This window comes from Bidens hawaiensis, unplaced genomic scaffold (assembly GCF_021521415.1).
Source record: "Bidens hawaiensis isolate Kalapana, Puna unplaced genomic scaffold, B.hawaiensis_p1.1 tig00038028_1, whole genome shotgun sequence".
Lineage (NCBI taxonomy): Eukaryota > Viridiplantae > Streptophyta > Magnoliopsida > Asterales > Asteraceae > Bidens > Bidens hawaiensis.
In genome coordinates, this window is record NW_027496650.1 from 87,624 (window position 1) to 99,302 (window position 11,679).

Sequence of the window (11,679 nt, forward strand, 5' to 3'; positions counted from 1 at the left end):
CTTAGTAAGCTTATAACAAAGAAGTTCAAGTAGTGTCTAAAGATCGATGATACAATGAGGATAAACAGATGGTAATGTATGTGCGTGTCGTGTTGATAATTGCCACATGTAATCACTTTGGTATCGCGGTATTAAGTTACCAAGTCATACTTGTCGTCATTTTCGACTTGTGTTGTTTTTATTTAGTGGTCAAAGTATAAAATGCTAAAAAGAAAAGATGAACACATTCACGAGACAAATGCTAGAGTTCAACTTATAGATAGTTAAGCTTAAAGGCCCTAGCTTCTAGTCGTACATCGCATCTTAGTTATGGACATAAAACCGCACTACGTACTTGACAGTGCCTGATTATAAGCACATATCTTCAGTTATCTCACGACACTCGTTACTAAAAATTTACATATATAATAAAGATGATACTCATGTTTTTTGAATATTAGCTAGTTGGAAGAATGCGCCTTCCTTGTTCTTGAGTTGGTTATAAGTCCCTTGCTCGACAACCTTTCCTTCCGAAACAAATGCAATCGAATCAAGGTTTCGGATTGTGTTTAGCCTATGTGCCACCACGACCGTTGTCCTTCCGACCATAATCTTGTCCAATGCCTCTTGAACAACATGCTCTGATTGGACATCTAGCGCACTTGTAGCCTCATCCAATAGTAATATTGTTGGGTCTCGGATTATTGCTCTGGCTATCGATATCCTTTGTTTTTGCCCTCCTGATAGTTGGACACCTCTTTCACCGCATTCGGTGTCGTATCCATCTTTAAGAGATCTACAAAAGACATAAAATAACGACCGTTATTCATAACACTGCTAAATGGGTTGTTCGAGGAATGTCGGGTTGGATTCGACACAAACCCAGGAATTTTACACCAATCGGAGAATCAAGTCATGTCACGCACAAGAAACCAAACATGAGATTCATTCCTCATGTTGACATGAACACGCCCCTTTTAACCCGAAGACATTATTTAAGTTTGTTTTTAAAATCTCAATGCTTTAAATTCTGAATTTACTTATTATTTAGATTTCTTTAAACCATTTATTTATGGGTGTAAAAAGCGTAGCCAAAGCTTGACTAGGCTCTAGCTTGACTCATACGTTTTACTTACAAAGAGCTCGATCTCGACCAGTTTCGTTAAAGCTCGAGCCTGCTCGTGAATAGTTTTGCACACTTGAGCTCAACTCAGGCTGGGCTCGTTTATTATATATTATTTATTAATTTATTTAAATTTATAATTATTTTTATACTCATTTTTCAATTATAACATATATAAAATAATATGTATTATTTAGTTTTTTTATTTTTATCATAATATCATATAAAGATTTAACCTCACGAAGCTCGAGCTCCAACTCATATACAAAACAAGTTTATTTTTACGTTTGAGTTATTTACAAGCTGATCTCAAGCAGCTCACAAACAACGGTATACTTACGAAATGAAAGCATGAGCATTTGCAGCTTTCGCAGCCTCAACCAACTCGTGTTCCGAAGCATCCATCTTTCCAAACATAATATTATCCCGAATGGTACCCGAGTACAACACGGGCTCTTGGCTAACTAGTGCCATATGCTTTCGGTACCATTCTATGTTCAGCATTCGAATGTCCACTCGATCAACCTTCACGGTGCCTCTATCCGCATCGTAGAATCGTTGGATCAATGCGATTACGGTCGACTTACCGCAACCGCTTTTACCAACTAGGCCAATGCTGGTTCCGGGCTTTACTTCTAGACAAAATTCGCGTAGGATTGAGGTTTCGGGTCGGCCTGGGTAGGAGAAATCGACTTTCTTGATTTCGATACCGCCAGTTAGTTTTTGGAGCTTTGATCCGGTGGAGTTGTTTTCATCCTGTGAATGATGCAAGCAATGTGTTCGATGAAATGTTTGTTGGTTTAATTAAATTAAATGAACGAAGATAAACACATGTTTCGTTTGTGCATTTATATTCGTGATCGTTTCTTTAATAAACAAACGATCATGAACAAGATTTTTTGTTCGTTTAATTACTAGAATGATCATAAACACATGCTTCGTTCTTTCATTTCTGTTTGTTAATTAATAAAAGAACAAACGTGAACACATTTTATTTGCTCGTTTAAAACGGTTTGCACACAAGTAGGGGTGTTAAATGGGTCGTGTTTGCAAGTTGCATGTTCAACTTGGCACGAAACCGAACACGACCCGAATCTGAAAGTCGTGAATGACACGTGAACCCGAGCATGACACGCATATTCATGTGTTGACTCGAACATTGCCCTGTTGTCTCAAAAGATTTTTTTTTATTGAATTCACATATTAATACTTAAAATTTACATTTTACAACAAAAAATACATGTTTATATATAACACTTACATTTTTATAATAAGAAATAAATATGTTAAACGGGTCAACCAAGAAACCCATCAAGTTGACCCAAACCTGGCCCGTTTAGTTAAATGGGTTTGATTCGAAACTGACCCACGAAAAATTTCGTGTTGGGTTATCGATTCAAAACTGACCCATGAAAAATTTAGTGATTTACTGGTTACTTACATGAACATTGCTCGAGATGAGCGACTGACGATCGAAAATGGAGAAAACCGACGCAACAGCCGTAGACCCTTTTGCAATATCCGAAGTCATACTTCCAGCATCAGCTATAACTTTACCAGTACTTATTAATATAAAGAAAGTCTTGAACACATCCCCTGCAGATATCTCACCGGCATCAACCAACTTCCCACCATACCAAAAATCCAAAGCCCAACAAATAAAAGTTAGCCCTTGCGCCAACCCGATCCCTATACCCGCTAACCACGCCTTCTTTCTCGCCTCTCGTCTCGGCCCATCTTGCGCCTTATCAAATATTTGAAGCACAATGCCTAAACTCCCAAACGACGTCACGATTCTATGGTTATAAACCGCCTCGACTGCAATCTGAGTACTTTGGTTTTGGTACTTGATAAAGTTAGCCGACATTGTCGACAACAACACTTTTCTTGCGTAGAAACATAGAATCGTGAGCGGTTGGACCGCGATCATAACTAGTGCTAGCTTCCAAGCTACCACTAGTCCCATAACCATAGCTATTAACACACCCGACCCCGTTTGGATTAGTAACGACATCCGGTCCGCCACAAGTGACTTGACCATCGAAGCCTCGTTACTTAGCCTTGAACACAACGCACCACTTGCATTATGCTCGTCGTCGAACCAAGCCGGTTCAAAAGTTAAGATTTTTTCAAGCATTTTTAGTCTTATCCTTTTTGTTAATTGTTCACCCATGTAAGCAAAGTTATAATGTTGTATAAGATTAACCAAAATCGATATGACCGCAAGCGAACAAAATATTATCGAATAATTTCTGATTCGCACGTTCATCTCTTCATGATTCGATACAAAGAAAGCCGAAATCATCCCACCGATCGTCAATGCGTATACTGGCTGCACCACCCCAAACGTGGCTGCAGCCAGGCTACCGACCACCCCTTGCCGCCATTCTGGCAAGTTTAGCAAAACGAGCCGAGAAAACGATGGTGGGGGGTGGTTCGAAGATGATAACGAGGGCGACTCGTTACCTATCATTGGTGAGTCAAACAAAGCCGGGCTCGACTTAGAAGTGCTTAATCTTGAAGCACTACTCCTTACCGCCAACGGTGTATTATTTTCGGGCTCCTTAAACGAGCTAAACTGCCTTTGAAGTTTAACTAACCGCGCATAATGACCCGTGTTGCTATTAATCAAGTCGTTATGCGAGCCTTGTTCGATTACACTACCTTCATTCATAACTGCAATGACATCTGCATTTCGTACTGTGGCGAGCTTATGCGCAACAACCATTGTTGTTCTTCCCATTGATGCTTGATCAAGTGCGGTTTGAACAAGCTTTTCTGATTCTGAGTCGAGTGCACTTGTAGCTTCGTCTAGTAGAAGGATCACGGGGTTCTTAATGATCGCACGAGCGATAGCTATCCGTTGTTTTTGTCCACCTGATAAAAGCGCTCCTCGTTCGCCAACCTTCAAAATAAAAAAAAAAAACTCATTAATAGTGCGGCAAGACGGGTTATGGTATCGGATCAATATGAGTAGTTTTTCAAGTTCAAGCTCTGCTCGTTTATTATTTATTAAATAATTTATGTATGTTTATATTTGTAATGCTTATATATAACCTAATATATAAAATTTAGTTATTCTTAATATATTTTATATATAATAATAGTTATTTAATATGGGTTTGGATCAAATAAAAATGACTTTTATCGTGAGAAGCGTACAAATAACTAAAGTAATTATTATTACACTATTGTTTTTTTTTATAACATAATTACTCTAGTTCAAAACTGTAATTACTCTAGTTATTTGTATGTTTAGTACGTTTTTTTTTTTTTTTTTTTTTTAGTACGTTAATTTTATTTTTCCCGGATCCCAACACATTTAAATAACAAATAAACCTTTTGCAAATTGCAAAACACTAATAATCGTGACAAGTAAAAATTACTTAAGACTTAAAACACTAACATTGAACACTAAAAGTTGATAATTAAGACTTAAAACACTGATATCGGGAATATCGGTGATATATAAGTCGAATATCGGTGATATATCAGTCCAATATCGGTCAAATATCGGTCAATATCACTGATATTATCGATACCGATATTCTGACCGATATTTTGACTGATATTTCGCCAAGGAACCGATAACCGATATATCACTGATATATCGGCGATATCGACTGCATAGCATTTAATATATATTTATATTAAATAATAGAGTCATTTAGACTCGCAAGCCAACTCGAGCTCAATAAGTGAATCTTCAGCTCATGCTCGTTTACTAAATATGCTTGTTTTTAGGCTAGAACTCGGGCATTCAAGCTTTTAGTGAGCTGATCTCGAACACTTCACTAGTGGACTTATTGTTAGCTTCATGAAAAAGTGCAGTTCAAACAAGTGTACCTTTGTTTCGTATCCCTCCGGAAGCTGGCGGATGAAGTTATGAGCATTAGCAGCCGTTGCAGCCGCGATTACTTCCTCCATCGTTGCATCAATCTTTCCAAACATAATATTCTCCTTTATCGACGTCCCAAACAACGCGTGTTCTTGGCTAACCAATCCCATTTGTGTTCTCAACCACTTCAACTGCAGTTTCTTAATATCCAACCCGTCAACCCTAATAACACCGCGGTCTGCATCATAAAACCTTTGAACTAAAGCAATGGCAGTTGACTTACCGCTCCCACTCGCACCCACAAGTGCAACGGTGTTTCCCGCCTCTATTTTCAAGTTAAAGTCTTTCAGAATAATGCAGTTTGGCCTTGATGGATATGTGAACTCAATGTTTTCGAATTCTATCTGACCGTTGATCGTTTCTGGTATAAGCCCGTTGCTGTCATGACCGTCGATTTCTGGGACTCGGTCGATCCTGTGGAATATTCTTGATGCTGCTACTGATGCATCTGTGAAGTGGTTCAGTTCTGGTAGTGCCATACCAAGAGATCTGTAGATAAATGTTTCAAAATGCGCAGTCAGTTGGATTATACGGGTCGGGTTGTGTTGACTAAAATATAAGGGTGAGCAGAAAATCGAATAATCAAAATATAATTGAAAAAACCTTTAAGAAACCGATTCAGTTTTATCGTTCGGTTACGGTTATATGTATATAAATAACCGAATTAACCTAAATTCGACATTAAAACCAATCATTATTTTTTTTTTAATAATATTATCTGTCAGAAGATTTATTATATATATTCTTTTAAGTATGATATATTAGTTTTATTTTTTTATTATTTATAAAAACATATTAGCTTTTTATACTCTAAAAGTTAAAAGAATTCTTAATATTTTAAATCAAATATAATTTGATTTATTAATTAAAATTAACTTGAATTCGCAGTTCCGCACTTATTCAAAGCGAGTTAACCCGAATGAACCACATAGGTTATAAAAATCTTAAAGCTGCAGTATTGGTTATATGTTCAATATTAGCCCACAAACGTACCGAACCGGCCCGTATAGTGAAATGTTTAGTAAGAAAGATTTTTAGTGAAGGTGCTTACAATCCACCCAAAATGAAAGAAAGCCCGGCTGAGTAAATGCGCCCTCCGCTTTCGCCTTTATACATAACAAGCCGGCTCCCATACCAAGCGATCAAAGCCCATATCGCAAAAGAAAGCCCGTTACTCCCAACTGCAAGGCCTTTAGCAATGCCTTGCTTCAAGCCCATTTCGGTTGTGCGGTCCAATATCGTTGAGTACTTGTTGACAATTGTCTTCTCAGCCGTGAATGAATAGACGGTTTTTATAGAAGCAAGAGCTTGTTCCACGATACTGTTCGCCTTGCTGTATTCTTGGAACGACTTTTTCGATAAATACAAGAGGTATTTTCCATAAACTAGCCCCGGGATTATCAAAAAGATTAGCGTCGGGAATGCTACGAGCGACATTCTACATGAGAAGTATGTGCAAAATGCTAGTCCTGATAAGAACACAGATGTGTGCATCAAGAATTTTGGCACCTATACATGGTGAAACAAAACATTAGCATGATGTTTATTTAATGGGCAGGGCCGGGCCGGGCCGGGCCGGGTTGACATGAAAACACTTACTTTTATTAAAATTTAATAAATAACTAATTTGAGTCTTTAACTATAACGAATTAAAACAAATGCGTTAAAAATAGACTTTGGATGGCTTTAACATGTTTGACCTTTCGGCTCATTTGACGCTTCGAGATGACTAGAGCAGTCTTAGGTAAAATTTTTATTTGACCCTTTTGAGATAAATACAACAGAAGTAACATGTTTATAAGAAATCGAGTGTTTTTACTTTTTACCTTTTCACTAAAAACTTCTTGTAGGAGGGAGGTGTCTTTGGAGATGCTATTGATGATTTCCGAAGTTGTTGCTTCTTGTGAATCAAAGAAACCGACTTCTTGTCTCAAAATAGCCTCCAAATACTTGTATCGGATCTTCAAAACTTGTCGTTCGCTTATTTTACTCCAGCAATACCCCTCTGTAAACGATAATTCCATAAGAACGAAAACCAAATCTCACTATTGGTTTTGTGTGTTTATATAACAAAATAAAACATAAAGAAAAGAGAGAAGTTTACCCATAAAAGCCATCACCATAACTCCTAATCCAATGTACACAAAAGCTAAGCTACACTGTACAAACACAAAAGAAAAACAAATGAAATGGATTAAACAAGTCAGCTCTACACAACCCGTTTAATTAATCAGGTTAAACTGGTCAACTGGAACATGACCTTAGCACAATCATATTAAACATGCTAGATATTACAGCCAGGACCCGATTATTTTCAAGTACAGTTTTAGGCCTTGTCAGGAATTACCACCCCAACAAAAAAAATCATTTGCGACGGAATATGCCATCACCATATATATACACACACACTAAGAATACTAAATTATAATAAAGAATTGTAAAATGAGAAATTATAATCAGTTTGTAGATTAATTCGCCACCATTGTACACATTTTAGAAGACAAATAAATGAATAATATGTTGTTGAATAAAATGCATGCTAACCTTTGAGATTTCATCCATGAAGTTGTCTTGATTCTTTTGAACACTTCTGCCATAACCCAAATGGTTAAAAAGTCTACTAACAAAAAGTAGTAAAACATTTGTAGACAATCCATCTCCAATGGCTCCAAGTGTGCCCAACAATATGAGCAACTTGTCGAACCAATCCGCATACCGGAATATTATCGTTATCGACTTCTTCACCGGCGACTTAGTCGGAGAACTCATCTTTTAGTTGAAGCTTCCTAAAACAAGTAGCAGAAGCTGTATCAGAAACCACCCTTTGCCTTGTTTGGATGTAAGTGCATGTATATATATGCATATGCATTTAGACTTATTGGGTTGGTATATATTTTATATGTGTGAAAAGATGTGTAGAGAATTGAATATGAATAATTAGTACATAAGTGGAATATTAAGCATGGAAAAGATGTTGATTTTGGCAATGATCCTTTACTATTATTTTATGCTTATACTGTTTATTGCTTTTCATGGTTTCTTACTTTTTGTTTTCTACTAATTTCATATTTTATTTCATAAATCTTGCTTTTGTTTGTAAAATCATGCTAGTGATTACTTTTCCCTAGTAAATACTCTATGACTATAAACTAAATATTGTTGTCACACCTTTATATCAATAAACCCATTGCATTGATTTAAATAGATGAACACAACTAAAACCCCAAATCTTTCTATTGCTGTGTTACCTAAAACCCTAACAATATCTTTCTATTTATAATAGTCTAATCCTATATTAGACTAATTACAAATAAGCCCCTAAAGATAGCAAACACTATACATTCACCAATCCTCTATGAATTTCTTTTGGCAATTTGAACTTTATGCGAGAATACTTTAAGTTCATTTATTTGTGAAACTATTTCATAATCAAACAATAATTTTTACGGGTAATGGGTCTCACCAAACCCGGATAGCACTTAAACAAGTTATAAAATCTTATTTATTTGTGAAATGGCCCATTAATCATCAAACAATAATTTTCGCATGTCATGGGTCTCACCAAACCCAGATAACCCTTAAGTAGGTAATGACATCTCATTATTTGTAAAACACTATCAACATCAAACCCTAATTTAATTTCTCTCTTTAATTTGCATATTCTCCGTCGACTGTCTATCCTCTACATCATCGGTTAACTTTCGATTATCATCCACCATATTCAAACTCCCCGCTCATGCATCAACCACCATCCACCTACATCAACTGCCCCTTTCATCGTCACCTACATCAACCGTCCCTTTTTCATAAGACAAATATATGTGTTCATATTTGTTCATTTAAAAAAATCAACATGTTCGTGTTCGTTTATGTTCGTTCTTTAAAAATATAGAAAACTTGCACATCTCAACTGAAAGAGGCCAAATGTTAAACATATAATGAACGTAACAAACTAATATATATACGTATTAAATCAAAACAAAACTACGTTAAAAGATAAAACAAATTATTACAAAATATAAAACACCAAAACGATTAAAAACAAAAAACTAAACAAACCCCGTAACACATGGTGGACTCAAATTAGTTGATTATAATTATGTTGCAAACAATAAATTGCAAGGTTAAATAAAAAAAGATGAGGATAATGTGGGGTTGGTAGTATATGCTAAGTTATGGTATAGTGATTGTTGCTTTTGATTCCCACCAAACCATTGTTGGGTTCTTTTTGTGTTTCTCTATCACCATATTGATTTCCAAAATTAACCTAATTATGTCACGTTCATATTTCATTTTACAAGTAATAGAAAAAGAAGTTATCGCATCATCTTCCAGTAATAAAAATACCACCAATCCGATCGAGTGAGTTTGAGTAAATCGTTCGATATTTAAGAAGCTCGCTTGTCCGTTCCATCCATAACCCTTTTTTCTATGTTAGCATTACATCAATTTTTTCTGTCACTTCTCTCTTGAAGTGGATTAGGAATCTAAAAGATCATTGGCTTAAACAAGCACACCCCTAAACCCGTGGAACATTGTTTTTTTTTTTTATTCCTAACAATTTTCAACTTATTAAGTAAAACAAATAGACTAATATTAGTTAATGAGTTTAATAACAATAATGCATGTAGCAATTTGAATTAATGCACTAATAAAATTGTAGGTTAATGAAATTTAAAATGAATATAAAATTATAAAAATTAATTTAATATATACATATAAGTTTAAAAAAAAAACTAATTTTAAAAGCTTTAAAAATTTCTAATTAAAAAAGATATACAAAATACAAATATTATAAATTGAAACTCAATTGGGTACAGCTTCATAAACAAAAAAATTGTACAACTTTAGATGCATAGTGTACAATCATTTAAAACATGCTTGATAATAAAATAATTTAAAGTGACAATATCTGGTAGTGGCCTGGAAGATCAAAGTTGATCATTCTAGGGTTGGTAGCCTAGCAGCGGATAAAATCTTTAAAACACCGAAATGTTAATCTTCGGTTTAAGCCCTGGAAATTAAAAAGAAATAAAAGTTGATCCTACTTAAATTCGAGTGGTACCGACCACCCGACCTCTTTTCCTACACCAACTTCTTGTACTCTTAATTTGTTGTGCACAAGAAAACCAGTTAACCAATACAAATTGACAACTTAACTCTGAATTGAATCGGTTCCAACCTGAAGTGGTTTATGGTTACAAACCGCTTTGTGCAATCCCACTTGTAACGTGTTTACATAAAAATGAATAGAACTAAATAAATAGAAGAAAATCATCCATATCTTGGTATTGAACTTCCACTTGTAAAAAAAATTACGAGACAAAATAAAATGGTTGTTAAAACTTAAAAGCTGAAATCCCAAAATATGTGTTCAATTATTGAAATCAATTATTTTGATTTGCTTTTCTCTATCCCTTTTTCGTCTAAATAAATAAATATATTGCCCATAATGGCTTTCAACACCCACAATCCGACGAAATAACTATACTTTTTTTATTTTAAAATTTATTTAATTACTCATACACTTAACAAATCATTTTTGTCGTTTCATTTTTGGGCGATTTTTTTTTATATATTTTCTTCATTTGATCAAATAGAATAGAATCATCCATGATCAAGGTCAAAATGATTATTTATTTATATAAACAGTTTGTTGTTATTTAAAGGACAATTGGAATTTATTAATCTCAAATTTTTTAGGTTTTGGAATTTATTAATCTCAAATTTTTTAGGTTGGCTGATAGAATCTCATCTATGAAAAATATAGTACTGGTTTCACTTTTCACACTATCTGTTTTTAATGGACTTCCATTAAAATAAACGTAACCCCGCTAAGTTTTTTCCGGATTTCAAAATGATGTTTTAGGGCTTTTGATCAAAAGGCTGATACGAATCAATTGATGTAAAACTTTTCTCGAAATGGTTCTCTAAACGACGATATTGTGCTTTAGTTTGGGTGTTTAAACTTCCAATAAACAAAAATCATGCCATTTGGAGCATCATTTCGAGATAGGTTTTACATAAATCGACTTGTATTCTCCTTCCAATCAAAAGCTCTAAAACATCAGTTTAAAGTTAGAAAAAAACTTAACAGAGTTAAGTTTTTTTTAACAGTGGTCCAAAAAAAACAAATAGTATGACCTGTAAGACAAATATCAACAATTTTCTAAGATGAGATTATTATCGGTATTTCTCAAAAGACATGATTAATAAAATTCATTTTTCCTTATATAAAAAACAAAGCTCATAGTTGTTAGAATCTAGAATTGATGCATGTTGCTATCATTAAAAAAGAAAAATAGAAAAGGAAACTAATACGTGAATGTTTAAGGAAATGATAAGAACCACGTGATAAAATCAAATGAAATAATAATGGGAGAATATGTTCTTTCTGGCTCGTTATTTAGCAAAGGAAAATAACTCATCTTGAAATACAAACCGGATTAGAATGTAATTTTGAAATTGACATATTCATGTGTTTTGAAGTGAACATATTCTCTTTGGCACTATCCACAAAATCATCAGTAGTTAGTGGATTTGTTTACGTAGCCGTTCTTAAAAGATTCAGACAAAAGGCTGAAATTCTACACGTTTTATCAAATAATGTACGGTATGGTGCCTTGAGTATGCGTAGTTGATCATCCGCCTGATGAACAAGTAGGAATATTCTGAGTGA

At 34.7% G+C, this 11,679-nt stretch overlaps 1 protein-coding gene across 1 annotated transcript; it reads right to left on the reverse strand.

The window, feature by feature from the left end:
• Positions 1-202: 202 nt before the first annotated feature.
• Positions 203-7,796, reverse strand: LOC143589911 (putative ABC transporter B family member 8). Its single transcript, XM_077070537.1, has 8 exons — positions 7,545-7,796; positions 7,105-7,159; positions 6,827-7,005; positions 6,052-6,509; positions 4,949-5,489; positions 2,544-4,007; positions 1,443-1,858; positions 203-775 (listed from the first exon to the last, which is right to left on the reverse strand). The coding sequence occupies exons 1-8, from the start codon at positions 7,767-7,769 to the stop codon at positions 421-423; spliced, it is 3,693 nt and encodes a 1,230-aa protein (XP_076926652.1). The 5' UTR covers positions 7,770-7,796; the 3' UTR covers positions 203-420.
• Between the last annotated feature and the right edge of the window lie 3,883 nt (positions 7,797-11,679).

What these genes read in the sequence shown, in the direction of transcription:
- LOC143589911 (XM_077070537.1), bottom strand. Translation starts at nt 7,769, where the DNA reads ATGAGTTCTCCGACTAAGTCGCCGGTGAAGAAGTCGATAACGATAATA. An exon ending in TCATGGATGAAATCTCAAAG is followed by an intron (nt 7,160 to 7,544) that starts GTTAGCATGCAT and finishes GTGTTTGTACAG; the next exon opens with TGTAGCTTAGCTTTTGTGTA. An exon ending in AAGAAGTTTTTAGTGAAAAG is followed by an intron (nt 6,510 to 6,826) that starts GTAAAAAGTAAA and finishes CACCATGTATAG; the next exon opens with GTGCCAAAATTCTTGATGCA.